Source organism: Leuciscus leuciscus (genome assembly GCF_965113295.1).
Source record: "Leuciscus leuciscus genome assembly, chromosome: 16".
Classification (NCBI taxonomy): Eukaryota; Metazoa; Chordata; class Actinopteri; order Cypriniformes; family Leuciscidae; genus Leuciscus; species Leuciscus leuciscus.
Window position 1 is genome coordinate 10,600,922 of NC_138740.1, and position 18,843 is coordinate 10,619,764.

Genomic DNA, 18,843 nt, shown 5'->3' on the forward strand with positions numbered 1-18,843 from the left:
AAGACCATAAGACAGTTGCAGCTCATACAGAACACTGCTGCCTGGATTCTGAGCAGAACCAGAAAAAATGAACATATCACACCAATCCTCAGGTCTTTACACTGGCACCCAGTTACATTTAGGATTGCTTTTAAAATATTATAACTGGTATATAAATCACTAAATGGCCTAGGACCTAAATACATTGCAGATATGCTCACTGAATATAAACCCAACAGATCACTCAGATCATTAGGATCACATCAACAAAAATTACCAAGGGTTCACTCTAAGCATGGCGAGTCTGCTTTTAGCTACTATGCCAGCCGTAGCTAGAACCAGCTTCCAGAAGAGATCAGATGTGCTCCTACAGTAGTCACAATCAAATCCAGACTCAAAGCACATCTGTTTAGCTGTGCATTTAAATGATTGAGCACTGTGCGTCCGACTGATTACACTGTACTTTATGACTGCATTCTCCTTTTGATTCTAAACTACTGTATTCTTCCTTTTGATTCTAAACTGAACTCAAATGGCACTGATTGGTAACCGGTGTTTTGCACTAAATCTGTGGAGTTTGAGAGGGATTGACTCATGACGGTCAAGGGAACACTGTGGTGACTAGTACAGATTACTAGTCTGGTACGGATCATCAAGAGAACACTGTGGTGACTAGTACAGATTACTGGTCTGGATTGGTACAGATTACTAATCTGATGGGCTCAGATAATCCATGGTACTGTAGTAGTGGGGGAAACCCCTCTGGTCCTGATGACCAAATTTGTGAGCAAGTGCTCTAGTGCCTCTATAGAGACGTCTAGAGTTATATATGCCAAAATAAGATACACCAGTGTTTTGCCAGATGAGAAGTTTATTCTATGTATCATCTTTTTACTATTTTAATTAATTTTACTCTAATTCATTTTATAACTGTATCATTTATCTCTTTTAATTCCTTTTATAACTGTTTTAATTTCCCTTGCTTTTATTTTGTGTCTATTTTCTTTGCAAAGCTCTATGAATTGCTATAGTGTGATTATTATAATTCCTTTCTATGTAAAGCTTTTGAATAACTGTTTGAATTTTCCTTGCTTTTATTTTGTGATTATTTTATTCCACTCTATGTAAAGCACTTTGAATTGCCATAGTGTATGAAATATGCTATATAAATAAACTTGCCTTGCCTTGCCTATCCATGCTAGGCTGCATGGATACGCAGGGAGTTCTCGCCCAGGGGTGCGTTTCCCGGACAACGACGCAACTCGCTGCTTAACTATCATAGTACGATGCATCGTTGAAGGAATCAACTAGTTTCCCGAAACCGTATTGTCGCAAAGTGGTCGTTCAACCACGTTGGTTAATGTGCACGTGGTGGAGAAATACGTTTTTTTAATTAATCTGTTTGAGATCGAATTAACACTAGATGTTTTGCTATAAATTACAGACATGGCATCTGAGGACTATTTCTCATTTTTCTCAGCTATTTAGCTTTTTTTCTAGATTCAATCATAGGCTCGTTCTTACATAGTAGAGCACGTTCGCACATGCGCACTCTTCAGAAACGGTGCTTTAAATCTCTTGACAAACTAAAAGACGTAAATGACATTTGTGTATTCTAATAAAAGACACAGGTTGTACTGAATGTCAGCTTGCTTATTTTGTTCAAGATTTATTAACTCCACATGTATTGCAATCTAGAAACTATGCTTCTAACCACAGCTTGAGAGCTGTCATTCCAACCACACAACTTTGCGATGCTGTTTGCGAATGTTCGTTGGAACGATGGTTTCGGGAAACACAGACTCGTTGAACTATGCTGATAACGACGGAACTTGCAAACATAGTTGGCTAACGATGCTTTTGGGAAACGCACCCCAGAACGGAACCATACCGCCAATCCGAATTATATGCTAATTGTCAATCGTATTTGATGATAGTGGTCCTAACAGAAATAGCGCTTTTAACAATATAAATTGGTTTAAAGCAGCTTTATTGTGATTATATATAGTGATTATTCCTTTATAGTGAATATGAAATTATAGTAACAGAGATTGTTTTCGCTTTACAGCAGCTCTAGAATAAAGTTATTGTCCAGCTAAAGTTAATCAAGTTGATTGATTCACTTCCATTGCAAAGATCATTAGTTATTAACTTAGGGGTCGCTAACACAACACCGTTCTCAACTCAACGCGCTCTGGCCTGCTCATCCGCACAAAACAGTGCCTGGTGGCTCGAGAACGCAAACCCTGAAATAAATTCCAAGATTCCATAGATTCAAAAAGGTTATCTCTGCGCAAACCTCAAAAACGCAAACCCGCAAAAACACAGACGCCGTGCACATGCGCATTACGTGTTTAGTCTATAGGTATGCACGTTTGAATATATATGTACGCAGGCGTGTAGTCCTTCTTTACAAACCAACCCTCAACAAACTACTTGTCTGGCCTTAATTTATAATAAAGAATTGTTTCCGCGTAACCACGTGAACCGGAATTATCCCGACAACATTTTTTCTGTACAGAGGTAAAGGGAAGGGAAGGAGGCCTTCACAGGAAGCTGCAGCTAAAATTGGTCTCTTGTTAACACATTTTCTATGTTCTACATGGTGAATGGCACATGGTGCACTATATAGGGGATATTATGTACAGATTCCTATATTTTAAAGTGATATGGAGATTAAGAATAGAAACGGTTAAACCGGAGCAGACTGCGGCGGTTCATGTGACACTAACGTGAAACCAGACTTCACTTGCCCCAATGGAAAGCATATTTACACTGTCTGAATCATTCCCTATGCCCTATATAGTGCACTATGTGCCATTCACCATGTAGAAAATAATAAATGTGTGAACAAGTGACCGATTTTAACTGCAGCTTCATTTCTTCTATTTCTAATGTAGGGTGCGGGATGCTTTAGATTCTAGAGAGCATTTGAATGGACAGAAAATCTGATGAAAAGCTGAAGTGCAGAGTGATGTCCACAAAATCCTTGATCCATATTGATTTTGTCATTGTTTTGGGTGTACTCACACTAGGCGATCTGAACCGTGCCCAAGCATGTTTGACCCCAAATGTCTGGTTCGTTTGACTAGTGTGATCGCTCCGTACTGTGCCCGGGTGTAGTTCGTTTAACTGTCCCTGGCTCGCTGGGTGGGCCAGAGCACGGTTCAGTTTGGCGCAGTACACATGAAGTGTGATCGCTAACCGCACCGGAGCTCTTATGTGTGTTACTGTTATTATTACGACAGCAAACATCTTCTATTACTACTTGGATAGTACACTTTTCAAATAATTAATTCAAGTATATTTAGGTTTATAAGGGTCTGGTTCTTACCTTATTGATGAACAGGAATTAGTTTGCGAGTAAGCTGCAAATTCCTCCATCAAAGGCAGCTGCCTCTGTAATAATCTTCTGATACGTGTAGCACAATCAAGTGAAAATCGCTGTTTGGCATAAATTATAAATCTATTAGGCAGTATATTATTACTTTTATTCCAGTTTTCTTCAAAACAAAAAGTTGCATCATAAATGACGTAAGCATGATTCGGCCCAGAACATTTAGTGTAATGTGAGTGCAGGCCAGTGGGGGAGTGGGGAGGGGGGACATCATGCCAGGGTACAGTACAAGATAACTGTGCCTAGTGTGAGTACACCATAAGGCCAACATATTCATACTAAAAGCCAAAAAACTTCAATTTTCAGGGGTGCCCAAGTATCAAACACACCTGAACCAGCTAATTAAGATCTTCAGGAAAACTTGATAATTACAGACAGGTGTGTTAAAATAGGTTGGAGCTGAACTCTAAATATACTCTCCAGGAACAGGACTGACAGTGTCCTAAGAGTAATTGAAGCAACACTACAATGCTAAATTTAAAGCACTTTAAAAATAAAGACAAAAATTGTAAAGGCTGCATTAAGAATACCAGAACAGCATTGCAATTGTTTGCAAGTTAAATGTTTGGTCAGAATAAACTAGTAGCCTACTGTGGTTTGTCTCTCCAAGATGCCTACACCAACAACGAGGTTGTCTACATCTGGACAGCGGATGATGAGAAATCGGTTTCTGTGGCTCCTGATGGCTCTAGACTCAACCAGTATGACCTGTTGGGCCATGTCATTGGCAAAGAGACAATCAGCTCCAGTACAGGTAATTACTGTTATCTTTTGTGCCAGTCAGATAGAATTTATAGCAAAAAAATATCCAATTGTGAACTCAACTTGGTAGAGATTGAGTGAAATGATCAACATCCTGACACACAGGTCAAAAATGTGTGTGTGTTTGCGCATTTATACAACACTTAGCCAAGAGGCCTTCTATTTCACCAGATCAGCAAACCTTATCATCATTTGTATGTATCACTCCACTTGTTTCTGCACGTTTTAGACTAGCAGCATTTCATCCAGCGAACGATAATGATGGAGGAGAAAACCCACAATAATTTTCAAAATACTTCTGTTGTTGTGTCACTGAATGTAGTTTTAAATCAAATCTGCTGTTTACTTATAAAATGATGTGGACTAAAATACACAAAAAAAGTCACTTTATTAAAATACAAAAAAGGTATGAATGCATACAAACAATACCTAATGCCACAGAGTCTCACTAAACAATACCAAATAACATTCACTAAAGACACAAAGAAGAAGATGGCCAGCAGAGACACTTTGGATTTACACACACACTCAATATCCAACACGCAAAGTGACATAGTATTAAACACACTACGTGCAAATACGCAAGTCAAATTATAACCACGGCCAACCCCTCCCGTTTAACAATCCAACGAAAAAGGGAAGAAAATACACAAACAACTACTGACATACAAATGTACGTACAAAATAAGATTCTACACTTGTAATAAAAAAAGTACACATTCATAAACCAAAATAACAAATACATTTACTCAGAATTAACTCAATTTAGAGAAAACTCAAAAACAATAAAAATAAAACGGCAAGTTATGCCAACAAAAGCAGTTCAGTTGAGACCCAGGCAAAGCAGCAGTGCAGTCTAATCAGTAGGTTTAAATCCCGACCTCAAATAAATTACAGGAACCATTGGACATAGTCACACCTGCTGAACATAAGAAACAAAGTTACTTAAACAGAAAACAAACTAAACTAAATTAAAATCATACATACCATAAGAGGTTCACAGCACTGTACTACACATCATCACTCGCCTTATGAGATTGTAGCCACTTACTAGACAACACACTGAAAACATGTCAGTCTCTCGTTAACAAAGATCACTTAAAATTCCTGGCAGCTATTGCAAGAGCCAGTGCACACCAGAGAGAAAACCAGAGGATGCATCAAACTCTCCTGCTGGCCACAAATATACCAATGTTAACATCTCAATCAAGTTCAAACCCAACGCTACTACACCTACCGTTACTCACAACGTGAAGTTTACAATGGGCAGGACCCATAGTGACGCATACCCGGCCAACAAACCACTCACATTTTTATACTCCCCAAACTGGGCACTGATAGGCTCACAGAGTTGGCTCGACACCAACCAATAACAGCAAGGGTTATACATCACCCTGCTACATTCAGCATGATCCGCAGGAAGAAAATACATTGTCGAGCTGCTCTCACTTGCTGTGTCTGTATGGTGGGATCAGGAGAGATCATCAGAGATGTGGACACCAAGTAACTTGTAGCTTTTGACCTTTTGAACCTCCACTCAGCTGATGTGTAATCCACAATCATCTCCGTTGTTTTGCTCACATTCAGGGAAAGGTTACTGTCACTACTCCATGCTGTGAGTCAATTGGAGATGAGGCCTAAGCTGGTTGCAATCGCAAACTTGCAGACAATATTTGATCTGTCTTTTTCCATACAGTCATATGTTAACAGGGAGTACAGAAGGGGGCTAAGAACGCATTCCTGTGGAGCACCAATACTGAGTGTGGAGGACATGCAGTTGCACTTGTGAGAAAGTCCAGAATCCAGTTACACAGTTGGCTGTTTAGGATTTTGGGATGATGATGTTGAATGCCGAGCTAAAGTCAAACAGAAATATCAGAGGGCAGCTGTCATAATCAGTAGTAATTTTCACCACTGGAGGTGTGTCGTCAGCCTCAAACTGAGCATAGAAGTTGTTAGGCTCATCTGGTAAGGAGGTTGAAGTACCTAAAATATAATCTAAATCTCTCTTCCTGTAGGCTCTTTTAGCAGCCCTAATAGCTTTTTGAAGGCCGTACCTACACTTTTTTGTAGGCTATGAAGTCACGAGAGTTAAAAGCAGTGGCCAGGGCTTCTGGATGGGAAATGCCCATACATAAGCAGTTGTGAGAACATCCTCTGTGCATTTGTTAATATAACTGATAACAGAGTCGTAATGTATAATGTATATTCATTGATGTCATTGCCTGCTGAATTCTGAAACATTTCCCAGTCTGTGGATTCAAAGTAATCCTGGAGTCTGGAGATGACTCTCCATTTGTGGATTGGTCTGACAGCTGCTTTTTCCAGTTTGAGGCATTGTCTGTATGCAGGTAACAGCAGTATGCTAATTTGGTCACCTTCACCAAAGGCAGGCCAGGGGATGGATTTGAAACTGTCTTTCAGTTTCATATTTACATATTTAAGAAGAACTTTCCTCTTCTTAAAATCGTACATCTATTAAAATCCCCTACAACAATAAACGGGTGTTTCTTTTACAGTCCTTTTCCAGTAAAATAGAGATAATCTAGAGTTTTGGTTTTATCCACCTGTGATTGCATGTAGATTACAGTTAGAATGATTAAACTGAATTCCAGAGGGAGGTAGAAGGGACACACTTGAATCGCTAACAGTTCAATATCAGGAGAACAGTTTGTTGATAATACTGTATCATCCGTGCCCAAGCAATATATAATCATAAACATACCCCGCCACCTCTGCTCTTATAGGAGTTTAATATCCTGTCCTGATGGAAGACAGAGAATCCTGGCTGTGTGATGGCTGCGTTGGGCACCGTGTTGTGAAGCAACATTTCACTGAAAGCCAGCACCTAGCAGTTTCTTATCTCTCTGAAAGGGAATCCGAGCATTAACTTCGTCAACTTTGTAATTGAGTGACTGAATGTTCACCAATAAAATACTGGGGAGAGACGATAGTCCATCCAGTCAATACAAAAACGCTAATTGATTCAGGAATGAAATAAGGTTTTAAACTTTTATATTATTAGAATTTTACACACCACCTTTTACACACCAGCAATGATGTCTGTCATGTGAAATCTCCTTAACCCTTGAAAGGATGCTATGACAACGATTCATCAGTGCACCTGGACATCCCATACACAAAATAAATATATTTGAAATATATTTTCAGTATATATTTTGGAATATATGCAAATATTTGAAATTGGCCCAATAAATATATTTCACACTTAACATCATATATTTTTGTTATATTTCAGAATATATTTCAATGTATTTGGAATATATGCCACATATATTTTGACACTTTTGGGGATGTCAGGATTACACCCTCAATCAGTCCTCAATCACCATCATCATTCACTCCGCCCACTCGTTCACTATCACCCGAGTTCTAATCACCACCACCTGGATCCCATCACCAGCTCACCGTTCATAAACTGCACTCACCCCTTCAGTCCTCGTCTGGTCTCGTCTCTACATGGACACACAGACTCACCTCTCGTATCCTGACACTTACCTGAATCACCGACATTCTTCAACCTGCTGCTGTATGCTTTTGATCCCAGTCATCATCACCTGCAAGAGAGACATTGTTATTCTACAGCTAAGTCATCATAAACTGTCTATCATCTGCTTACTCACCGTTATCACTGGAACCGATCCATTCTGCTGAATAAATTACATTACATACTTCCCTTCCTGTTTGCTTCTTGTCTGAAACCTGACAGAAGACCAGACCAAAGATGCAGAATCCTTCGGATTCCGGAGAAGATCATCCACCGGCGAATCCACCTGCCGCCCCCACAACCAGCCCACAAACCGCATCACTATCTTCACTTCCGCGTTCATCGGCTACTTCGTTCACTGTCTCTGCCAGTCCCATGGCCCGACCAGCGACATTCACCGGTGAGGCGGAGGACTGCAGTGGGTTCCTTCTACAGGTATCGCTCTATTTCACTATGCAACAACATCAATTTACCAACGACTCAGCCCGTGTTGCATCATCATCTCCCTCTTGTCCGGAAGAGCACTCCAGTGGGCGCAATCGCTATGGAATTCCAATTCCGATGCAGTTAAGTCAATTGATAGATTCATTCAATACTTTAAGGAAGTTTTTGGCCAAGCAGCAGCCGATCTCTCCGTTCATGACCAGCTCTTCAATCTTCGACAAGGAAAATCTTCCGTGAGTGATTATGCTCTTCAGTTCCGTACTCTGGCGGCATCTAGTGGTTGGAACGAATCAGCGTTGATCACAGCTTTCCGTCATGGTCTTAATCCCAATATTCGACAACTACTTGTGGTCTACGATGACAGCATGGGTATTGAAAATCTTATCCAAAAGACCATCCGCGTTTCTCAGAGCTTATTTGCCTGCGATCTATCTGAACCCACTGTAAGTCTTCCGCCCTCGGTTCCATCAAGCACTCCTCCAGCACCTGAGCCCATGGAGATTGGCTCCTCTCATCTGCCTACTTCTGAGCGCCAAAGACGGATACTTCATCATCTATGCCTATATTGTGCTTCAGATAAACATCTCCTCAGCACCTGTCCAGTTCGACCTCCTCGCCCAGCGGTAAGCTCCATTCAAGTTCATCCTAAAATTGAAATGTTGAATCGTACTACTGTGCATCTGACCTCCCGTGTCTCTGTCTCAGCACAAGCCCTCATTGACTCTGGCTCTGCGGGGAACTTCATTTCCACAACGCTTCTCCAAAAATTGAATCTTCGTAAACGCCGTAACCAGCAAGATCTTCAAATTCACACCATCCAGGGTAAACCTCTATGCAGAGGTCACATCCGGTATCATACTCCTACGTTAACTCTTCGCATTGGATGCCTGCATTCTGAGAAGATCTCTTTTATGGTGCTGGAGGAGTCCACCGCTGAGCTCATCCTGGGATGCCCGTGGCTGGTACAACATCAACCGACCCTCCACTGGAAATCCGGTGAGATTCTGCGCTGGGGAGATAACTGTCAGTCATCTTGCCTATCTTCAATCAAGAAAAGTCCTTCTTCGTCTTCATCATCGCCCTCTCAGTCCAGATCCAAGGTTCCTGTCTATTCCACCTCCGTCGAGAGTCCCGAGGTTCTACAAGAGGTAGAAATTCCAGTGGAGTACCGGGCGTTCCAGGATGTGTTCAGCAAGAATCTGGCGACCAAGATACCACCTCATCGGCCATGGGACTGTGCTATCGACTTGCTACCTGAGCAACTCTACCTAAAGGACGTGTCTATCCCCTGTCTATCCCGGAGCAGAAGGCCATGGAGGAGTATGTGGAGGAAGCGTTACAACAAGAGTTCATTCGTCCATCTACCTCCCCTGCCGCTTCGAGTTTCTTCTTTGTGGGTAAAAAGGACGGAGGCTTGAGGCCGTGCATCGACTACAGGAACCTCAACTCTCAGACTGTCAAATTCAGCTATCCCCTTCCTCTGGTCCCAGCAGCTCTGGAACAGCTGCGCGGAGCCCGTATCTTCTCTAAACTTGATCTCAGGAGTGCCTATAACCTCATCCGTATTCGTCATGGACATGAATGGAAGACGGCGTTTGTGACCCCCTCAGGCCACTACGAATATCAGGTTATGCCCTTTGGGCTTTCCAACGCTCCCGCTGTCTTCCAGGGGAATATGAATGAGGTCTTTCGTGAACACCTCAATCGTTTTGTCATGGGTGTACATCGACGACATCCTCATCTACTCATCTACCCTCTCAGAACATCAACACGTCATCAAGGTACTGGAAACATTGAGAAAACATCAACTGTACTTGAAACTGGACAAATGTGAGTTCCACACCACCACCGTTCAATTCCTGGGCTACATCATTGACCAACATGGCATCCAGATGGACCAGAGGAAGGTGGAAACCATTCAGAACTGGGAAATATAGGGCCCTATGATTTCCGTGATGCGGAAAACGCGGACGGAATCACGGAATTTACACATGAAAACGGAATTCTCTTATACGCACGGAATTTGCATATATTTTGTTGACATATTAAATAAACGATTTTTTTTTTTTTTACTTTCTAATTTTTTCAGTTTAAAACAACAAACGTAGAAAGGTCTCTAACGTTACCTAAACCGTGGCCAAATGGCATTGTTAAACATGTTGCCTAGTAACCATATGTCCTTACGTTCCCGCGTAAGGAAAAAAATGTCGAAGCGAGCTCGTCAAGGGGCCGTTCACATGTCGTGTCTTTCGCGCGCTCAAGTTCATCATTTCAAATGTAGGTGCGCGGCAAGCGCGCTCATAATTGAAGCGACGCGCTCATTTTTTCCATGCGCAGCGAGATGAAAACACCTCAACTTTTCAGAATGCCGCAAGCGCACCGCAGTTCATGTGACAAGAACCAGTATATCAACTTCACCCTTTCCGTAACAACATTGAAAGCTCAGTCAACATAAAGGATGGGGGTGCACCACAAACACTACGGGTGTTTTTCTCTTCTCCGTAAATAAATCTTGTAGCAGAGCTACAGCAAGCGTTTCTCAGTGGTGGAAATCTATTAGTTACTAAAACTTCTTTGTCGTTGTGGTTGCATAGCAACGACAGACGCCATGGGAAAATCGGACCGAATTTTACTATTAATAATAAAAGATAAGCTAATGTGCATTGTTTTTGTAAATGTCAGTAATTTATCTTTTTTTGCTTACATGGAGGGGTCACTGATGATGATGATGGGTTAACACTGTACTTTTAGGCTGTAATATGTCATGGTGTTGGCTTTCTGTCAGGCACATATCGTCGTTTCAGTGTTTCAGTCTCCCTGCAGCATGGCTGCATTTAATCTTTAATTTAATATTCATCAATCCTACCTTGTAACTGTAACCTTCATGTTACTGTTATTTTTGGCCAGAGATTTGTTGAAGGTTTGGCTGAATTTTGGAAAATTTTGAATGTGCCTTGCTGAATATATTAACAGTTTAAATAAAAAAGCTGAATTGTGAGTTTGTGTAACTGAATTTTTAAAGGTCAATACTGCTTAGAAGTGAAAAGAAAACAAGCAAATCCGAAAAATCCGAAAGGAATGAAAATAAATCCCAAAAAACGGAATTCGGAAAAAAATAAAACGGAATTTGAGAAAAAATAAAACGGATTTCATAGGGCCCTAGCAATACAATCATCCGTTAAAGAACTTCAAAGATTCCTTGGTTTCGCTAATTTCTATCGAAGATTCATCAATAACTACAGCTCCATCAGTGCACCCCTCACTTCAGCTCTGAAAGGCCGGCCAAAGTCTCTGTCCTTGTCACCCGATGCCATCCAGGCTTTCCAGCGCCTCAAAGAAGCCTTCACGACCGCTCCAATCCTCGCTCATCCCAATCCAGATATTCCATTTGTCGTCAAGGTTGATGCCTCATCCACAGGAGTTGGAGCGGTCCTATCTCAGCGGCAGGGTGAGCCTCCCAAACTCTTTCCATGTGCCTTCTCTAAAAAGCTGTCCCCGGCGGAGTGTAATTATGACATCGGCAACCGGGAACTGCTCGCTATCAAACTAGCCCTGGAGGAATGGAGGCATTGGCTGGAGGGAGCCAACCATCAGTTTGAGGTCATCACCGATCACCGCAACTTGGAATACCTCAGAGAAGCTAAGAGATTGAATCCTCGTCAAGCCCGTTGGGCCCTCTTCTTCACTCGATTTGACTTTATAATCACCTACCGACCTGGGAGTAGGAACTGCAGAGCAGATGCTCTATCCCGTCTCTATCATCCTTCCACCGACCATCAGACTCCGGAACCCATTCTCCCTTCAGCCGTAATCCTAAGCCCCATCCTCTGGGATATCGATGAGCAGATCGCCCAGGAGAACCATCGCCATCCTGCTCCGCCGGGAGGTCCAGAAGGGCTCACCTACGTTCCTCAACATCTGCGTACTGCCCTTCTGGACTCCGCTCATACAGCTCCAGGCTCTGAACATCCAGGTAGCAAGCGTACCCTCTCGCTCCTCAATCAACGGTACTGGTGGCCGTCCATCTCCAAGGACGTTTCCAGTTACATCAAGGGATGCTCAGTCTGCGCCATCACCAACACTCCCCGTAAACTACCTGAAGGCAAACTTGTACCACAACCCATTCCCAGACGTCCATGGTCTCATATCGGTGTGGATTTTATGACCGATCTTCCTCTCTCCGAAGGGAACACTTGTGTACTTGTCGTAGTCGAAAGATTTTCTAAGGGATGTAAACTTATACCCCTACCTGGTCTTCCCACAGCTCTTGGTACTGCTGAGGCTCTATTCCACCACGTCTTTCGTAATTCCTGAAGATATAGTTTCCGATCGAGGACCTCAATTCATTTCACGTGTCTGGCATGCCTTCAAACTCCTTGGAGTTACCGTCAGTTTATCATCTGAATATCACCCACAGACCAACGGCCAGACTGAGAGGAAGATCCAAGAGATCGGACGCTACCTGAGGACCTACTGCCACCAGTACCAAGACAGCTGGAACCGATACCTCCCCTGGGCGGAATACGCCCAGAACTCCCTCAGACAGAACACCACCGGGCTCACCCCTTGCCAGTGTATCCTCGGATATCAACCTCCTCTCTTCCCTTGGTCGGGTGAGCCCTCGGAGGTTCCAGCTGTCGATTTCTGGTTCCATCAGAGCGAGGGGGTATGGAACTCAGCTCATGTGCACCTCCAACAGGCAGTGCGGAGGCATAAGGATCAAGCGGACCGTCGGCGAAGTGATACTCCTCAGTACCAGCCAGGACAGAAGGTGTGGTACTGTCAGGATTATACCCTCAATCAGTCCTCAATCACCATCATCATTCACTCCGCCCACTCATTCACTATCACCCGAGTTCTAATCACCACCACCTGGATCCCATCACCAGCTCACCGTTCATAAACTGCACTCACCCCTTCAGTCCTCGTCTGGTCTCGTCTCTACATGGACAAACAGACTCACCTCTCGTATCCTGACACTTACCTGAATCACCGACCTTCTTCAACCTGCTGCTGTATGCTTTTGATCCCAGTCATCATCACCTGCAAGAGAGACATTGTTATTCTACAGCTAAGTCATCATAAACTGTCTATCATCTGCTTACTCACCGTTATCTCTGGAACCGATCCATTCTGCTGAATAAATTACATTACATACTTGCCTTCCTGTTTGCTTCTTGTCTGAAACCTGACAGGGGACCCATACAGAAAAAAATACATTGAAATATATTCTGAAATATAACAAAAATATGATGTTAAGTGTGAAATATATTTATTGGGCCAATTTCAAATATTTGCATATATTCCAAAATATATACTGAAAATATATTTATTTTGTGTGTGGGATGGCAAACTGATTTATTATTTTTACGAAATGATGTCTTGACCTAGAGAATGAAAGCTATATCAGATAGTAACATCAGCATTACCTCCTTCCCTTTTACCCTCCACGGCCTCAACACAGCTCGTTAGAGAAGGGTCGGACTTTGGGGCTTTACCAAGTTGTTCTCTCCCTATCGTCAGAGAAGGTTCTTGATCAGGAATCTCATTATCTGCGTTACCCACACTGGAATGTACAGATAACCTTAACTCAGAGGGAGAATCTGGAGAAGCAAGAAAAGTGTCAGACAGATCAATCACATCCTCATTGTTGCGTGCCTGTGCACGAGTAACAGCACATGCTGAAAATGTTGAAGGGAATCAACTGGCAAGCTCCGCATCACAAACCGGAGTCTTCGCTACAATTGGGTGAGGAAAAACGTTAGCACCGGCCAGGTCATTTCCCAAGATAAGACTTGCAGGCAGTCTTGAGCGTACCCCCACTTTTACAGAACCTGAAACTAGATCAGAGGTCAAAAACACAGTATGAAGAGGAACTTTAACACTGTTCAATTTGATTCCATGAACCAACACATCAGTTCCAGTGTACGTCACATCTGAGAATGGTAATGCACTTTCCAGTATAAACAATTGAGCTGACCCCGTATCCCTCAAAATCGAGATTGAATTCATAGTACCATCAAGAGAAACTGACACACTACCCTTAAATGCAAAGGGAGTAAATGCAGAACTGTCTGAAAAATTCTCAACACCAGACATTTGCTCAAGAACAATATTAGCTACACTTTTAGGTTTGAAGGCAGCTTTCTTTTTCTTCCAAGCTTTACAATCAACAATACTATGATTTGGGTCTAAGCATTAAAAACAAACTCTTATTCTCAACACTCTTGCTCTCTTCCTTACCCTGCACTGCAGAGCGCATCATAGGTTTCGTTGAGCGAGTGCACATCAAAGGTTTCTCCACACTTGAAGACATCGAAGTACTATGATTCGGCATCGATTACTATGAAGTACAGTCTTATGTGTCAGAATATATTCATCCGCCAACACTGCAGCAGCTGAGAGGGACTTAACCTTTTGCTCATTTAGGTAAATCACTAAATTGTCTGAAAAACCATTTTTAAAATCCTCCAACAGAATCAGTTCTTGAAATTGCTCAAATGTAGTCGTTTTAGAAGCGGTGCACCACTTTTCTAATAGAGCTCTCTTATCGTGCAAACTGCACAAAAGTTTGTTTAGCCGATTTAGTATGGTTACGAAACTTTTGCCTGTAGGCACAAGTTCGTAATCTCGCAAAACAGCGGCTTTCACCAAATCATAATTAAGAGACTCCTCGATGGGCAAAGCAGAACATACTTCTTGAGCTTTACCAACTAAACTGTATTGTAGCATTAACCCCCACATATCTTTAGGCTAGTTAACCCTCTGGGGTCGACAAACGCGCCCCCGCGTTTTGCTGGATTTTCTTCACATTGTAGCACAATAAACTTAAATTACTCCGTCATTTATGGTCATATACCTTTATAAACATTTAAGTGTGTACTTTTAAATGATCGGATTCAAACTGAAAACAAATATTCTCTGTTTAAGTCATTTGTATAAAACCAACAGGATGTCCAGTATCTCAAACGCTTGCTAATTATTTTTTATTTGACCACGCCCACTCGCGCAAAAGAGATTCACATGCAAATCTCCACATGGAACGCGAACGTGCTCGTTACCTCAAAAACAAAACACCAAAAAACTTCATCAGCCTCTGCTTTTCGTCGAGTTTGAAAGACGTGCCGTGAGCTTACATTGGATTTACCTCAGAAGAAGAAGAACGCGATTTGAAGACAAGAAAGATGTAAGGTAAGAAATTCTTACTTATTAGTTTATGGTATTGTTGCATAAACTTCACATTGCAGTTGAACTGTTGCTAGATATATGGTGAATATTATAATATTTAGACCCGTGTTTACTGTTAAATATTGTTTGTAGATATCTGCTCAAGCGTAGATATGTATAATATGGTAACCATAATGTTTCATATTTTGGAGCATGCTGTGCGTTTGAATGTATCATATTTTGGAGCATGCTGTGCGTTTGAATGTATCATATTTTGGAGCATGCTGTGCGTTTGAATGTATCATATTTTGGAGCGCGATCGCGTTTGAAAAGCAAAACGCACCAAACATTAGGCTTTATGTTTTTACTATTATCTCATTTCATATCATCATAATGAATGGAAACATTTGAATCAATATATTTTTCTCTAGCGTAGTTGTTACTGAAATCTTTTGGAACATTTATAGGCTGCTATAGGCTATTGTTATTATTATTTTATGCAGCACTGCGCATAGCCTATGCCTACAAGGCACAACAAACCTGGTGTTCATTATATTATACTGTATATTGTTGGAAACATTTGTGTGTGTGTGTGTGTGTGTATTCTGTGAATTTTAAAAAGCAATTTTAACCAGAAAAATCTAAAATGTATTCCCAAAATCGTAGTTTCTCTTGATACCAGTATGTTCACTTTTTTTCTTTTCTTTCAGGGACCAGATGCCACTGAGTCCTGCTGACTTCAACATTCACATGAGTCTCTGTATATGAATATGTGACCAGACACGGAAACCAGGGACACAAGTCGGCAGCACAACTTTCGAGCAAAATGAGAAAGAAGCGGTTTTTTTCAAAATTGGTGATTTTCGTTTTTTTGCAGAATCTGTTAGTTGAGATCACGAAGAAGCCTCTCCATGTTTGAGTTAGCAGTATTGGTATATTTAAAAGCGTACATTTTGATGTTGAAATCAGCTTGTTTTTCGGAGATTCTAGCACGCAGTAGGGGCGTGTCATTGTCGGTGTGTATTTCCAGACTGAAGCCGGCGTGGCTACTTATTATGCAGCGCTCTGGCCGGCTCTATCTGATTTCAAAATTCAATGAAGATGGACGCCAATAACATTACGATGTCCAGCAATCGATTTAAATAATAGGTTACATGGGGTTTAATTTGAGATGTAGCCTAATACATGTTGTCAGTGTCAATACATAGATCCGCCTATGTGATCAACGTGCATATGAATGGTACAGTTGGTAGAGTGTTCGCCAGCAGTGTCAGAGGTTGAGAGTTCGAATCCGCCCTTGTATAGGTTTTTTTTTTTCTCTCATTAAAACGATTATGTTCATCAGTGGTTGTATATCAAGCAGGGACACGCAAACGTTTGAATTATTTTGTTATTTCAACAGAACGAATAGAGAGTATCCGCAAGCAACGCAACGGATTGAAGCGCGCGTCGAGTGAAGACAATGCAGTGTGCGCGTGAGCCACACAGCCCCGTTCACTGTATCTGCGATCGCCGCGGCAACGAGCACTTTGATCACTTGATTTAAAAAAACACATTTCAGCGCTAGTATCTTATTTAAAAAATGAACGAAATGAATGCTCTGCCAGTTAACTGTAGATGTTTTATTTAGAGAATTGGTAGAATTGGTACATTCAGGGGGGAGGGGGAGACGGGGGAGCTTTACAGGGGGTATGACTTATCTTAATGAGATGTAAATGAGCCCTATTGTCACTCCCAGCAGGAGAGAGAGGTGAGAACTTGCCAATCTTTAGAAGCAGATTTCTACCATTTCAGTTTTTTTGAGTGCCTACCTTCAAATGGCCACAACTTCTCCAAATATTATCAGATTTCCATGTGTTACACATCGTTGGAAAGCTTGAATACTACACTTTCAGAATATGTGAATAACTCAAAATGCCCCAGAACCGACTTGTGTCCCTACTTTCCGTGTCTGGTCACATATGGTAAAGTGAAAATCAAACACCTTGGAAATGAAAGGTATGTACAATGTTTTTTAGGAATGGCACAAAGGTCTCTGTCTTTGGATCATTGTTTTCAATGTGCTCTTTTGTCATTTGTTGTGTATCTTTGGATTATGTTGTGTTGTAAATAAATCCAAACAATCTAAAAGCCATTCTTTTTTCTGGGCTTCTTCGCCCGAAAAAAGGGCGAAAACTTGAAAGTTTCGAATTGTTTAATTTTTTTTGCTTCATCGGATGGGGGTGAAACTTGGTGACTTTTGTTGTATTACCTATATGAACACACAAAAAAATCAAGGAGATGATTCTGATATGTTAAAGGGTCGTAAAAAAAAAAGTCACACTTAGCTTCCTCCCGCCCGAAAACGGGCGACATAGGAAATGAATGGGAAATACGAAAAAATTGGAAAACTCAGAGAAACTTTTGGTGGTACAAGCTACAGATCAGCAACTGTGCTGAAAAAAAGTGTACAGCAATGAAGGGGTGACACTCTAAAACATCAAGAGTGCAAATAAGACACCCTCCCCCCCCCCCCCCCTCCCCCCCCTGAAACAGCAAATTTTGCCCCAAACTATATAAAAATTATATAATCATAATAACTCCAAAACTATAGCAAGGAGAGTCAAAAGTTAGGTATCGTTTGAAAGAACTCTTTTTAAATTTTTTGAAAATATAAATTACATTACATTTGGACATTGTCCTGCCAAGAAACGGCGGATAAAAGACAATATATATATATATATAATTTGTATTATGATTTTGCATATCTTTCTTATTTGTCATGGAATAACTCAGGAAGGAAATAAGGTAGGAGGAAAATTCTTTTTTAGTGAAGTCCCCCTACATGTTAGCTTGGATAAAAAAATAATAATTTTTGGATAAAGGAATCAAAAGTTACAGCATTTGGAAAAGAGATAGCCTTTTTGTACAGTCTTTGACACCCTCTCATGGGCAATTTTTTCTCCATGAAGAATATCTTGTCATAAAAGCAATAGATTATGTTAATTTTGGGCTCATTTTAATTGTAATAATATGCTGTAAAAAATGAAGTGCCATTTTCAATTATCTGAGAATGTTTCATGAGCTGTATGATGTTTTTGACACATTGCAGTACATTATTTTATAGATTATGAAAAAAAAGAAATTCTATTTATCAGCAAATAACTCAGCAATACTTAAGAGTTTTTCAAAGTGGATACATTCACTGTAAAGTTCAGACTCTAAGCTTTCAAATTACATCAACTTTGTGTTAATCAAGGCAAGATTTTTGAAAAATATGGTAATGAATATTTTCGCAGCTAGGTGGCGCCTGCTGGCGGTACACTCGGTTTTAGAGGGATTACTCAGCACTCGTTAGGAGTTAATAAATGTAATTAGATGCATTAAAAAGCTGAGATCCTAAGCTTTAAAATTATATATAATTTGTGTTGTTCCATTCAGTGGTTGCTTAGTAATTAATTTGTTTCTTTCTGAATGGGAATAAATCAAATAAATAAATAAAAAAGCTATAGGCCGCCTATAGGCGGTTATAGGACATGACACATATTTATACATTTTGAAGCCACTAGATGGCGCTCTTCTCACTTGAATTTTTTTTTTTTTTAGG

General features: G+C 41.1%; 1 protein-coding gene across 2 annotated transcripts in view; it reads left to right on the plus strand.

Annotated features, from left to right (window-relative positions):
• gabra3 (gamma-aminobutyric acid type A receptor subunit alpha3) overlaps positions 1 to 18,843 on the plus strand; it is a 586,834-nt gene that overhangs the window by 428,712 nt on the left and 139,279 nt on the right. For both annotated transcript variants that reach the window (XM_082141344.1, XM_082141345.1), the window contains one exon: positions 3,987 to 4,130. In XM_082141344.1, the coding sequence (XP_081997470.1) occupies positions 3,987 to 4,130 (144 nt within the window). The remainder of the gene's footprint in view (positions 1 to 3,986; positions 4,131 to 18,843) is intronic.